A 14547-nucleotide genomic window follows, 5' to 3' on the forward strand; every position below is an offset into this window, starting at 1 on the left:
TGATGGAAGGTAGAAGCAAGGATGGATTTAGAGCAGCACAACCGGTTCTACTGCACTGGGCCCAGAGGGCGCCACAACTGTGGCATAGTAAATTGAGCAGAACAGAAGATAAGAGGGGAGCAATTTTGGCTTTGCACAAGGTCCTGCTGAAATTTGAAAGTCCAGTGTCCACCTTTGGTGGAGAAGATATAATGGTGGCAAGAGGTGCAGTGGAAACTAGACAAACAAGTAGATGATTTTTTGTATTACAAATGTTGAGCAAAATATTTTTAAAGTACCCAAAGGGTAATATTTTAACATTGAAAAAAGGAAGACAACCCAGTTATGTCTCAAATGTCATTTTATTCCATTGCAAAAGGAAAAACATACTGAATTTTCATATAAACGTTTAAAAAAAAAAGGTTCATAAGAGTAGGATATGATTTCATTTGCTAGCATATTTGCTACGGGAAAATGTCTAGACATCATATCCCACAAAACTTGTCAACTCAGCCAATAGCTGTTTCCTAGAGGCATAGTATTGTATGTAGCATCTATACGCAGCACACCTATCCAACAAATGACCTCAGCAGAATTCTTAAAGTTCTCTTAGCATAAGGGGCATTTTGTATTTTGGGTTTATTTTGTTTGCTACAAGTATTTTCAAGTATATAGAGAACTATATTTTTAAAAATGCGAAGAGTGGCTTCATAAAGTTATGTTTGGGGGAATGTATTAGGAGTATCAGAATTTTCTGTTGCCCTCATCAGGGAAGGAATCTCCCAAGTGTTGCTCCTTCATCACCATCTTCTTGCATTTTTCAGTGTTGTACTTTGGCTTTGCTTCCCTTTTACTAGTATAGGAATGGTAAAGATGTGTGTTAGGGTTCAGACACTACAGTCTCATCTCCGTACTTCAAATCAGTTGAGGAGATGAGCAGCCCAGGTTCACTCTTATGCCACATAGTGCCAGAACAAAATTTGACCACACTTATCAGTCTTCATTTTCCATAACTTCTACAGCATTGCTTTCTAAATAGTAAATGAAACTTAAATAATGGAAATTACTGGTTATTTACTGGTGATTCTCTTCCTTTTCCCAGGCGCTGAAGAAGTGCTTTTGCTTGCCAGAAGAACAGATTTACGAAGAATTTCCTTGGACATGCCAGATTTCACCGACATCATTTTGCAAATAGATAATATCAGGCATGCTATTGCGATAGACTATGATCCTGTGGAGGGTTATATATACTGGACTGATGATGATGTCAGAGCCATTCGTCGGGCTTTTCTCGATGGGTCAGGAGCCCAAACCCTTGTGACGACAGAAGTAAATCACCCTGATGGCATAGCCGTAGACTGGGTGGCTAGAAACTTGTACTGGACCGACACTGGTACCGATCGCATTGAAGTTACGCGGCTGAATGGGACATCGAGGAAGATCATTATATCGGAAAACCTAGATGAACCTAGAGCAATAGTGCTTAATCCTGTGATGGGGTGAGTGTTGCATATCTTTGATCACTGATACAAAACGAAGAGATGGCTCTGCTTTTGTTTTCTAGGCTTGTGAAAGAAGGTATTTAAATGTTGTATATTCTGAGAGTGCAGGATATATTGTATTGGTGGTGCTAGTCTCTGCTGAATTCACTGCCATTCTTCCAATCCATACGCTTCATTACTATCTATTTAGGATAGCCAAGCATCAAATCCTGTGTTGTAGTGAGAGCCTTCATGATTTCTTGAGTGGGATTTTGTATCTCCTCCTTTATTTAAAATGACAACTTATGAATCCTCTGAGCTCTGGGGATACACAGACTGCTAATTACAGATTCTACTACTAATTAAAGTTTCTCAGCAAATGTCACAACTTGAAATTGCAGTAGTATATTTTCATCAAATATTTGTGTGTAAGGAGGAGGCATGTGTAAAACAGCCTATTATTTGTTCCCAACAGCTATATGTATTGGACAGACTGGGGTGAAAATCCGAAAATTGAGTCTGCTTATTTAGATGGTTCTGAGAGGAAAGTTCTGGTGAATACATCATTAGGGTGGCCTAATGGTTTGGCGTTGGATCTTGAAGAAAATAAACTTTACTGGGGAGATGCGAAGACTGACAAAATTGAGGTAAATTAGAAAAAAAATTTCAGACAGCTTTGATAAGAACTAACTCTCTTGAGCTACTATGAGTATTACTCATATTGCCGCATTGGCTTATCTTTGTTTTCTTGGAAATGTTCTATTTTTACCACAAATGGTTTCTGAACTGGTTGAAACTCCAAGCACTACAGAGTTCCATAAATGGGAGTTAAGGTGTGGATGCAATAGAGATCTGTGACTGTATTGTTGCAACTGAATTAATTTTAATAGACCCTGACCCAGGAATCAGAAGAGTAATTGGAACTAAACTGTTATTGTAAAACTTACTTAACTGAGTCTTTAGCTCATTCTTGAATGCGCCGAAACTTGGAGAAAGGTTTTTTAAGCAAATGTTGTTCTGTTTGAGATGTTTCAAGTTGTCTTGTTTTGTTTTGTTCTGCACATGTACGGTAGTTCGTTTAGCTGTCCTCATACAGATGGATGGAAGGGTTTTGTGTAACTTCAAGACTTCCTAACTTTATGCAATAGTAGATGTAAATAAGTTCAATAAAATATGTCTTCTAATACATAGCCGCCAAGCCAGCTGTAGGAATGCTTGAACATCTCTATATGGTGTTCAGAGGACTTTCCCCTCTGTCAAAACACCTAATACTAAATGCCTTTTAGGAGAGTGTAAAGGAAAAACAGATTAGGACATTAAGGGAATAACTTAACAGCAGGAAAAAGTGTGCTAATGTTTCTATTTACATGCTTATGAGGCAAGGTCTGATAGTTCCAAAATTCTGGTTTCTCACTCATGAGTTTTGGCTTTATTTGTTTTGAGTTAGAGGTTTGAAGGTGAGAAACATTTAGTTGCTCACATACTTCGCTCTACTAGTCTGCTTCCTAAATGAGACACATCACGTTTCTTTTTGTAAGGGGGTTTTTGAGTTTAAAAGATGATGAGAGAATGAGATTTGAGCGCCTCATTGATATGAAGCTGCTTTAAACTGTGTCAGATCAGTGGCCTGTGTAGTCCAGAACTGTCTCTTCTGCATTGAAATGCATGTGCCCTTCCATTGAGATATGCTTCTCCCCGAGGGGATTGGCCCCAATTTCTCAAATCTTTAGAAATTGCCCCAACCCAGCACAATGATGGTAAAGCACCTACTTTTGGGTGCTGTGTAAATAAAGCATACTATTTATACTATTTATTCACTGGATATTGGAACTTGTAAAGAGGTGTCCTTGTTAATCTGTTTCTTATTCATAGGACTCCTTCTCCTGGAATAGAGTAAAGAGATGATTGTAGTTTCTTATATTCGAATTTAAATGCTCCTGATATTTAGAGTACTACAGGGTACAGATTCCAATAAATCTTTGGTCAAGGACCTTCCGCAAAACAGCTCCTGGGCCTTCAGGTGTGTGTGTGGGGGGGTTATATTAAGTTTTTTTGGGGGGGAGGGGGAGAGTTGCCCAGTTTAATCTATAGACAAGGATGCTCAGTTGGTAGTTTTGTTAATTCCATTGCATATCATGATGCTTCTCCAACACTATGTTACTTTCAGAAAATAAAACTCTTTTTTCCTACCCAGTTCCTTGAGGTGGAAGGCCCCCCCACCCCCGCTCCTAAAGCAGCTAAACATTGCCGTGCACGTTCGGAGTGAGTGTGCTCCTTATTTATGTGTGTTAAACCTTCACATGGCAAAAACAGCAGTTACTCTTTCTTGGCAGAGACCTTCCCATCTGCAGCATTCAGCTGTAAATACAAAGGACTCAGTCACTTCACAAGCAGTTTATATCCTGAAGAAACCATTTGGCAAGGCCTGTCAAACTTTGCGTGACAACAGCCTTTGGGGCTTTCACTGCAAATTTGGCACCCTGTGGTAGCATTGTTCCCAGCTTTTAAAACTCTTTGCTAAGTTAGTTTGGCAGCATGTGCAAAAGGGTAAGGAGTGGAGGGGGGGAGTGAGGAAAGATGAGAAATACAGCAGATTTCACATAGTTTATGTGGAAATAATGTATCTTAGCTCTACAGAATCGGCTGCTGCAGAGTTAAGGAACATAAAAGAATTGAAAGCAAATTTAGGACTTCATTGGAAAAAAAGTTAACTTTCCTTGAACGAACAGTAGATTAATACGGATTACAAGGTTCCAGCAGAGAGTGAAGCAAAGAGCCACTGGCATCCACGTGTGGAAGTTCCTAATTCTCTTTAAAAACCAATTTTGTGGTTTGGTATTATCTCTTCAGGATTTGCTTAATGACCCTGAGGCATAATTACATAATTACAAAAATCTGAATTATTTCCCTATTTTTAGAAATGTTTCTAATTTAAATATTTTCGAAGCTATAGTTAGGGATGAAATGCAACACAGGGAATTATCAAATGTGGGGTTGTATCTCTCTCCACCGCCCCATTTATCATTTTAAAGGTTTTGCAGTTACTTTCTCCTGAAGGAGTCAGACTTTATGCCTAGACATTCTGAAGCATTGTGTTATGCTAAGAAGTCTCTCTGAAGCGTGACACCCGGGTCATTAGTGTCAGACCGCTGTTCTGTCCCCTCCATCGACCAACCCACCAAAGTCCACTTGGTAATTCTTATTAACCCAGTTCATCCTGGCTTTGCTCTCTGGTCACAGATTATAAAGTGTGAAAATATTTCTGTAAACTAAAGATAGATAATGCCTAGCCTGTACTTCTGTGATCAGAAAAGGCTTTCAGAGTGTTGATCTGTCTAGAAAACAATCTTCCCCCCAGGATATTTCTACCGTACGATATGTGATATTTGAAATAATGACCTCAATCTAGGTCAGTGCAAGAAAAGTTTCCCCCCATAAAAGGTAGCAGAAACTTCTTGTTTACTGATTGTTGTCTTTTCATCCCTAAATGAATGTAGATTAATCCAGAATTTTTGAATTCATCCTAGCATCTATTCATTAAAATGTAATTATATTCTTGTTTTGTACCTAATGTGTTGTAGAAGTGCTAATGATAAAAAAAAACTGGTAAAAAAAGAAAGAAAGGAAAGACAATCAAAATCTGATTCAGAATATTAGTTGCAGGGCAAATTAGCACAGCTCTTATCCCTCCCCCTTTCAGTACCCAAATTTGCCTTGCCACAATGCAAAACACAGGGGACCACAGTACTAGCAAGAAGAGTGAATGTGAGTAGGGATTCCTTTGTCTTGAAATTCTAATGTGATCTTTTTCATTTGCCGAAACTTTTCTATTTTTGCTTTGGAAGAAATCACTTTAGTTCTCACAATACTATTCATAGTTAGTCAAGCTTTTTAAAAGTTAAAGAAAAGTTGCAGAGTTGTGCTTAAAATTAATTCTGCTTTCTTAATTTGATGCCAAAATGAACTTTTATTTCAAAAAATGGGATAGGGAGGAGGAAACCATTGGGAGCTCTGAATAGGAGGAATCTGACCTTTGACCACTGAGAAGGCTGTGTCAGAAGTAAAGCAACTGCCTTCCCACAGTTGAAGGAGAAATAGGCATTGATCACCATGAGCCCAGCAAGTTGACTGACCTCGAGGAAACAACTAAAGGGCCACTGTCGACTGCAACAGTATAGCTACACACAAATCTGAAACTTGGATAACAACTAATAGTTTACTTCCGGTGGGTGAAAGAGAATGCTAACTTTCAACCACTTCCTATACAATTTGCCCATGCCTTATTCTTCTAAAGAAGAAACCCAAGGCATAATCATTACAGTACTTGGCTCCCAACATCACTTTTGTGTGCAGAAGCTCTGACCATTTTATTTATTTCTGTACATTTTATTTTGTTTCCTTTTACTTTTACACCATCTTCTCCAGGCCAAAATAACTCCCTCAAGATTATTCACAACATAAACTTGCATGGGATGCTTGTCTCCAATGCTCTCCTTTCAGCTGTGGCTCCTATGCCATATCATGTGCTTCTCTGGAGGATCTCCTGATCCTCTAGAGTAGATTTTGATCATAAGTACCATTGGCCTGGGCAACCAATAGCAACAAGCAGCAGCAAACATCTACTGCCCTCCCGCCATTAAGACAATGGCTTGGATCCTAATGTGAGTTGTTAAGGAAGTTCACAGATTTCCTTTCTCCTGCTCTCCCCTGCACCCCATCCCACATTGCTCAGGAGTTGCCCTCACAACCCCGTTAAGGCTTTTTATGGCCACAGGTGGCTGCAGTGGAAGCAAGGAGATGAAAAACTTTCCTTCTGTGGTTTTCATTAACTTTGGATCCAAGGCAATAGCATTTGAAGCAACAACTAATGTTTGCCCTGCATGCATCTGGGGTGGTGGCAGCACAGCTGTCAGGACTGGTCGCTGTCCTCTAACTCTTCCCTGACAACAGCAGTGGTGATACAGCTTTTAGTCTTAGCAGAAGTAGTAATGAGAGTGGCTCAGGACCAATCTGGAACAGACTCTAGCTGCTCTTTGCCGATAACTAAACTGAACAGGAGAAGTCTTATTGGTTTACAGGTCAATTCATACCATCCTAACATGAATCATACTCTCCCCCCCAAAAAAAGTGCTGCACTCTCACTACAGTCAGAATTAGTTCAAATGGTATCCAAAAGAATGTAATTTTGCATGCAGCCATAGAATTACTTGTCATTCATTTTTGCCCTGTGATCAGTTGCAGGGAAACTTTGTCTGCATTGTACTGGTGTAAGATTCCTGTGATGCTTTTTCAACTTTATTTCCATTATAGTTTATCAACACATACAGAACATGCCAAGCTATAACTGCTTTTCTTTTCAGAAGTTTGCAGGACAGAGTTGGCTTATACAAGAGTCAGTCTGTCTGTCTGTCTGTCTGTCTCTCTCTCTCTCTCTCTCTCTCTCTCTCTCTCACACACACACACACACACACACACAAACACACACACACACACACACACAGCCCCCCTCCCCAAATCTTGAGCTAAGGTGTCATGCTCTTTCCTACGGCCGAATATGTAATAGAAATTGAATGTCCACTTATTCCAAGTTGTACATGGTTTTGAACTCTGTGTTCAATGAACCTGTGGAGGGAAAAGCCTGCTGAACAACCTGCTGAAAATAGTGTTAGCTGACCAGAATCCCTCTGCATTCCCCCTTAATAGAAATGCTCAGCCAGATTCCATCTATTTGGTATCTGCAGCGGTGGGAAGATTTTTTTTAAAAAATGCATTTCTTCAGCTTTTTTATATAAGTGTTTAGTTCCTTGATGAGACAGCAGTCACTCAAAAAGGGAAGACTTTCCTCACCACTTTGACTCGAGTCATCCTGTGGGAAAGGAAGCTAACTTATTCTAAACTGTAGGTGACCCTTGCCTTTTTTTGTGAGCAATGAAGACATAATGGGGGCCCAGCGAAGGTTTAGCGGAACCCCCACAGCCATCTGCGCACTTCATTGGCAGAAGTGCCTTTCACTTGAACTTGCATTTGACAAGTGTGTTCTGTCTTTCTCATTCAGAAGGGTCCTTCAAAGCCAGCTAATTGAAATGCTTGCACCCCTCTGTTCCTTTTCCTTGTGTCACCCCCTCCCCCCCCATTTGCTTAAATTGCAGGGCGCTAGTATTCATGGTTAATGAGCAAAAAAAGCCCATGCAGTTCTAGAGCTACATTTCTTTTAAAAAGCAAAAGTGTATAGGAAAGTTTCTGAGTTCTGCCCCCCCCTCAACCCCCAACCCCTCATACCAGCGTCTGAGAATCTAGTTTAGTCTAATAAAGAAGCTGAACACACACACACACACACACCCTTCCCAAGTTTCTGTTGCACACTTGTTAAAAATTCTTTTTGTCTTCCTAGCCCTGGACTTTATGAAATGAAACACAAATCAGGCCCCTGGAATAAAAGGTTGCATGTATGCCTTGTGGCATTTGGAATGAAACTATTCACTGCCTGAGTGACTATAAATAGAAAGCCAGGAGCTGTCTATTTCTCAACTTGGGGCTCCCTGTAAAGGAGCACCCTTCCCAGTAAAAGGTGACTTTTGAAAGAAAACTTTGTTCTTTCCTTGTGGGAATTGAATTGCTCAGGAATTCTTCTTCGTGCACTTCTGGTTAGAAGGCATTAATCTCCAATTTATTTTTAACAACAGCATTCTCTGTGTAATAAATGTGTATTCTTGGACCTGTAGCCAGATATGCCATCTCATCTGTGGAGTTCCATGTAAAATTCTGAATACAGAACAAACAGTTCTCTTTGCATTTTGCTGCTGAAAGCTTTCTATTGGCTCTCTTCCAGCTGTCGGCTCCTTTTTATCTTGTATTCATTTTTTAGTAAGAAGGCTAAATTAGTGGTGCACAGGTTTTTTTTCCCAGGTTTTGAGAGACAGAACAAGAATCGTGATTGATTTTTATTATTATTATTATAAAAGATTTTATTCTCCCGATGGACTTCTGAAGTTGCCGACATAAGAACTCCAATAGCTTACTGTTGCAGTTCTTCAGGCAATTTGTTTGGTTGATTTGGCCGATATGAATGCTCAGAAATCCCCTGTGTTGTGCACTTATGCAAATGCAGTTTCAGAGCACTTTCTCCTCCCCTTTTAGGTTTTTCTAAAGAAACCAGGAGATGCCGGGAGGGGAGTTGCTCATTGACTGGTATAGTTCTACTGGCTTTGATGGGGCTACAAGCGTGAAAGTGGTGAAAGTGGTCAATAAATCATCCACCTGAGCAGGCAATTTTAAAAACTGTCTTACACCACAATTGTTTGAGTTGTGAGAAGGGGAATTCACACCTAAATTGGAAGCTTTCTGCAAAATTAACATATGAAATTTAAATCACCTCCCTGTTAAGTCATTTTGTTTTAGCTTCTAGGTATCTTTTCATTTCTTTCTGTGATTGTATATGCAAATTACCGAGGATAGATTTGCATCCCGGTCTTGGTTTTTAGTTAAGAGGCATTTCTTATTATGAAAGCTTACAGCATTAACCTATTGAAAACTACCTATTCTATTTAAATTTCGGCCTTATTTTTGAATAAAAAGCAATAGGAAACAATTATTTGAGGCCTGTCTTAATTTTGTATACTGAATTAATCTAGAACTGGGAAATGGCCATACTTCAGCTTGCATGAGGAAATGACGGGAAATAGTTAAACTTAAAGATGATTGATTACTCATGTGGCTGAACCATAAGAAACCTCTAGGCGGCTTAAGTTGTTTTTAAACACACACACCCCAGTTGAACATTGGCATAGGCAAACAATATAATGCCCCATGTCCTTCCACTTAATATTGGTTGCCTCTTGGCTTTTATGATTGCAGTTGTTCATATGTCTGCATGCTGATTTCAGTGTAATGCTCCATATGTTTTGCTTGTCACCTTTTATTGTAAGACTTCCTTCACCTAAGGTGGCCCCCTGCTGCCCTTTTGCATGGCAGCTCCTATAGGTAGCCCTGCTGCCTTTCCCCTTTCTAACTTTCCCTTGGGAGCCTGTTGAGAACTATTGAAGACGGTGAATCCATTGTCAGTTTTTCATCTTGCTTTGTCCCTGCGGACTTTGTTCATCATTTACTACAATTTTACAAGGGTTTTTGAAAATGTCGTCTATCATCCATTCATAGATGTAAATTTTCCATTCAGTTGTTCATTCTGTTTACAGTGGCTAGATTCCCCCCTCCCCCCCGTAATGGCCATTTGCCTTTTTAAATCTCTTCTGGAGATGTTTAATTTCCTTATAATACAACATCATAACATGGTTGCTTAAATGTTGATTGAGGTCCTACGTATGACTAGAAAATTTTCTATCGCTGAAATTTCTGAACTTTTAAAATATGCTACCATTGATTGGTTGTTTTCTAATGCTAGCATCTGCAAAAATATATATTAAAAGTATAAAACTGGTTTAAGCATGTTTAGGTACTGACAAATAGTTTCAGCATGTTAGAGGATTATACAGCTGTGATGCTGCTTGGATTTTGAACTGACCTTGTTGACTGGACTTGTTTCCTAATTGCATCAAATTGTAATATTTTAGAGGATGACGGACTATGAGTTTAGCTGCAATGATACACACATCCTTGTGTATCCTTGAAAATCAATGGGATTTAATCAGACTAAATGAATGCAAGATTACAGCCAGTGTCACGACTGCTACTGTTAGAATAGTTCCCATTACCAGGTCCTCTAGTAATTGTCTGTCACTTGGTCAAAACCAAAGATGGAGATTTACAAAGGAAGTCTAGCTGCATAAGAACTGGCATGCAAATTTTCTTACCCCAAGTCCACCGAAGTACTCATTATTTCATTTCAGCACTAATCACTATCTTTGGATCTAATTCTCACTGCTTTGTTCACTTGTTCAGCCTTCCAGTATATTGCTGTTTAGGACTATGACTTGCATTTTGAAGTTCAAGCATTTAATTGCTATTGTGAAGTCATTATGAAATATTTCCTTGTGCTAACATCCAAATTTCCATGCTGAATTCTTAACACTCATAAATATATTAGTGAAATGCTGTAAGATAAAAGTATATTGCATGTGTTTTAATCTCTTCCAAAAGTGTTATAGCCCCTACACTATTGACACCACTTTAAAACAAAATGATGATGTCACCTACTATGGCCAACTAAAGACTCCTCTTTAAAAAAAATCCTGCTATTGCTCAATATATTCTCCTTTCAGTGTGAGACTTTTTATTACTTGGTGCCATGTGCAACCTAATTGCTTTCCATATTGCCGTATCGGAGAAAGATTCTCAGCTAACTACTGTAAATGTGAACATGCATCAGACTTCTCTCTTCCTGTGGGAGTTATCTAGGATAAGATTTATCTCTAGCTTTACTTACTGCTGCTGTAGTAAGATGTGGGCTAGAAAGAAGGCTGGAGAATTGGATTTGACCAAAGCTTAACTGCCAGTGGTCTTCCACTGTAGCAATAACAAGGCCAGATATTATGAATCTTGTTAAAACATAACACAGGCTATGGATGTCCAGGTCTCCCAACAGTCATTTGGGTCAGCTTTCGTGTGGTGTTTCATTTCTCACCCTGCAATATATATTTTTTATAATTGCATTTAAACTTGATAAGCTAGGGGTGGCCCAAATTACTCTGATCAAAATGAATGTGAAACAACAAAAAGCTTAACTGGGGTCCACTCTGTCCATAGCAACTTCTGAAAATAGGGTGTGTAAAACCTTAGAATTTATGTGTGCCACAAAGTACATGTTTATGTGATCAATACTACTTCAAGAGTCCTGGAGTCGGCCCTCCCCTATTTTTGTAACATAAAAACAAAACTGTGTCGCTGACCGTGCAGCAAAAAACCCATGACAAGAAACTTCAGGGGTCTGTTGGATCCCAGGGGTATTTTTTCTGCTCCATCTTGGCCTCCAAAAAAAGAGAGAGCTGAACAGACTTTTTAAGCAGTTGGAAATGGACGCGGGGGGGGTATGGGGTAAGTGCAGAGGCGCTGCAAAATTGGTTTGGAGGCTGCATTTGGTGGCCTTGGAGGAGGAGGAGGAGGAAGCAGACCTTGCAGAAAACAAACAATATAGATCTACTCCTCTTTGTGGGTGCATCTTGAGCTCACAATCTTTCAGTCACATTTCCTTGTTCTCGTCACTGTGTTGGGATCTCAAGATACCAATAATTGATTTGTCGGTGTGGGTGTGAGGGGGGTTAAGCAAAGGCACAATCGTCTCCTGCAGCTTATCTCATGGGTGGGGTGGAAGCTGGGTCCTGTTACTCCTGCATCATGTCATGCATTTTAATTATTAACTTTATAATAAGGGAGGGGTTTCACAATTGAATGTTCCAAGTATATAAAATCAAAAGCTTTTACTAAAACGTTAATAACAACAACAAATAGCCATAGTAACAAGGAACACATGACCGGAGGCAGCTTTTCTGCCCTTGCTGTTATATGCAAACCTAATAATCCTTCATGCTTTTGACCATTGTAGTGTAATTTGATTTTTCATAGCCTTGTTCACCATTTGAAGCGGTATGGAAGATGGTGTGAGTGAGTCGACATTGGCTATACTCAGAGTAGACCCTTTGAAATCAATGGAATTAAGACCATTGATTTCAATGTGTGTACTCCTAGTAGGACACAGTTTGATATCACCCAGTGTTCAAATTAAGGCACAGTCTAATGTAGTCAATTGTGGCAGAGCGTTTTCAATATATGGCATCTCCATATATATATCTTATTATAAAAGCATCAGGTAGCTGATGGTGGGAAAAACCTCTGCCTGAGACCCTGGAAAGCTACTGTCAGCCAGAGTAGACTGCGCTGGGCAAGAACATCAAATAGCTTGGCCTGGCTAAGGCAGCTTTTCCCCTCTTTGGGCCTCAGGCTGAATGGAGGCAAGCAGCTTGCCACTTACTCCCCTTTCAGCCTAGCTGCCAGGCGCCAGATGTGTGCATGTCCCTGTGTGCCGCTCTCCGCTGCCAGCATTTTGCTAGCAGCAGGAGGGCATGTGCACATGTGGCACCATCCTCTTTACTTGCTTGCTCCAAACCAAACGGGATTGGCTGGTGGTGGTAGCAAGAAGTTCCTCTTCTCGATTCCTGCTTGGCTTTATGCCCAGCTGTTAAAAGTTCAGGATCCTTTTCCTTATTTCTGTCTGTTCACCCGAGCGGCTGCTGCTGGTAAATAACACTGCTCAGTATGGTGCTGCCTCTGCCGTTGCCATCTATTACCTTAATCTTTTAAGAGACACATTTCCCCCCAGGCTTTTGTTAAAGCTAAGCCCTGTCTTCTGTATGTTATAATTAATTATTTGTATTGAAGTTCTGTATATTGATGTAACCTTTGTGTTTTTAATTTTGCTGCATACCACTTAGAGGTAAATAAATGGATAATAATAATAATAATAATAATAATAATAATAATAATAATATAATATCCTGTCCCTACATGGTTTTAAATTATTTTCCTTAATATCTGAGGGATGTCCTTTGTATGTAGGAAATCCCTCCTAGGCTCTCCTTTCCCATTATTCCTGCCTGGCATGTTTGCATGTAGGTACAATGTATGAAAATAGCAAGGATGACAGAGACCTTTGCTTCAAGACAATAAAGGGTCTGGAAACCAAGCCTTATGAGGAACACTGGAGGGAGTTGGGTGTGTTTAGCCTCGGAAAGAGATTAAGAGGAGATATGATAGCTGTCTTCAAATATCTAAAGGGCTGTCACATGGAAGATGGAGCACATTTGTTTTCTAGGACCCAAACCAATGGATTCAAGTTACAGGAAAGTAGATTCCAACCAGACGGGAAGAATTTCTGGTGGTAAGAGCTGTTCCACGGTGGAACACACTCCCTCAGGAGGTGGTAGACTCTCCTTTATTGGGTGTTGTTAAGCAGAGGTTGGATGGCTATCTATCTGTCTTGGATGCTTTAGTTGAGATTCGTGCATGGCCGAGGGTTGGACTAGATGACTCCCAGGGTTCCTTCCAGCTCTATGATTCTTCCGTGTCCTCTTCCATTCTCAGTGGATGTACAAATTGCTTTCCTCCAAAGGGCAAATACAAATAGTAAGGAGGCAGGCTTTCGGTTGCTAATAGACACCTCCAGCATTTGCTTCCTGCTAAAATGTATAGGCCTGAAAGTCCTCCAAAAGCAGGAGAAAAAGATTGTACTTCAATTGCCATTTTAGGGGTTAGGGATATAGGTGTGCATGTATTAGCTGTATGACTTTTGCATGCTGTCAGTTTGTCATATATTTAGACCTGCTGCTGCCTGCCCTGAAGGTATACTGGAACAGGATTGAGCAATTCTGTGAATATAAAGAACAGAAGGCTTGTGTAGAATTCAATAATAACTAGAATCAGAATTAAGGGACACTTCTTTTAATCAGGATTAACATGGTCTAGTTAACTCCCAAAGAAACTCCCAAATGACATTTATTTCATAGAATTATGGAATTGTAGAGTTGAAAGGGACCCCAACGGTCATCTAGCCCAAACCCTGCAATTATTTATTTATTTGTATCATTATTTAATTATATTTGTTGATTGCTTTCCTCACAAAAGTGACCCAAAACAACTTAAATTTACCGTAATTAAAAGACATGCAACCAATAAAAGCCTAAAAACACATACTTAGAGAAATTCTCTTCAGGGGTATTCCTCAACAGTTACTTCATTCCCATACTCCATGAAACCGCTGCCTAATTTATTAACTTAATCCCCCGTAGATCACTTAGGCATTTGTATCCACATTTGTTATTCCTGTATTGAGTGTTTTAATGTAACTCATAGGTGAACAGTACAAGCCACACAGATTTCTACTTTTTGTATATAAAACAAACATTGCAATTGTATAGAGACTTCCACTTGATACAAAACACATATGTTTTTTGTACATATGTTTCTACTATCATAATAAACATTAATTTTTAGAATCTGTTTTAGGGTTTTCTTTGAGAAATTTAATTGACCCTCCTACAATCCTGCTTTGTTGTTTTATGGCAGGCATCCCCAAACTCAGCCCTCCAGATGTTTTGGGACTACAACTCCCATCATCCCTAACTAACAGAACCAGAGGTCA

At 39.7% G+C, this 14547-nt stretch overlaps 1 protein-coding gene across 1 annotated transcript in view; it reads left to right on the forward strand.

Moving 5' to 3' along the window:
* The window catches only part of LRP5 (LDL receptor related protein 5), a 116216-nt gene that overhangs the window by 59305 nt on the left and 42364 nt on the right, over positions 1-14547 (forward strand). Inside the window, exons 6-7 of the mRNA XM_053395472.1 lie at positions 1082-1478; positions 1936-2107. Of these exons, the coding sequence (XP_053251447.1) occupies positions 1082-1478; positions 1936-2107 (569 nt within the window). The remainder of the gene's footprint in view (positions 1-1081; positions 1479-1935; positions 2108-14547) is intronic.

Source organism: Podarcis raffonei, chromosome 1, assembly GCF_027172205.1.
Source record: "Podarcis raffonei isolate rPodRaf1 chromosome 1, rPodRaf1.pri, whole genome shotgun sequence".
Taxonomy (NCBI): Eukaryota; Metazoa; Chordata; class Lepidosauria; order Squamata; family Lacertidae; genus Podarcis; species Podarcis raffonei.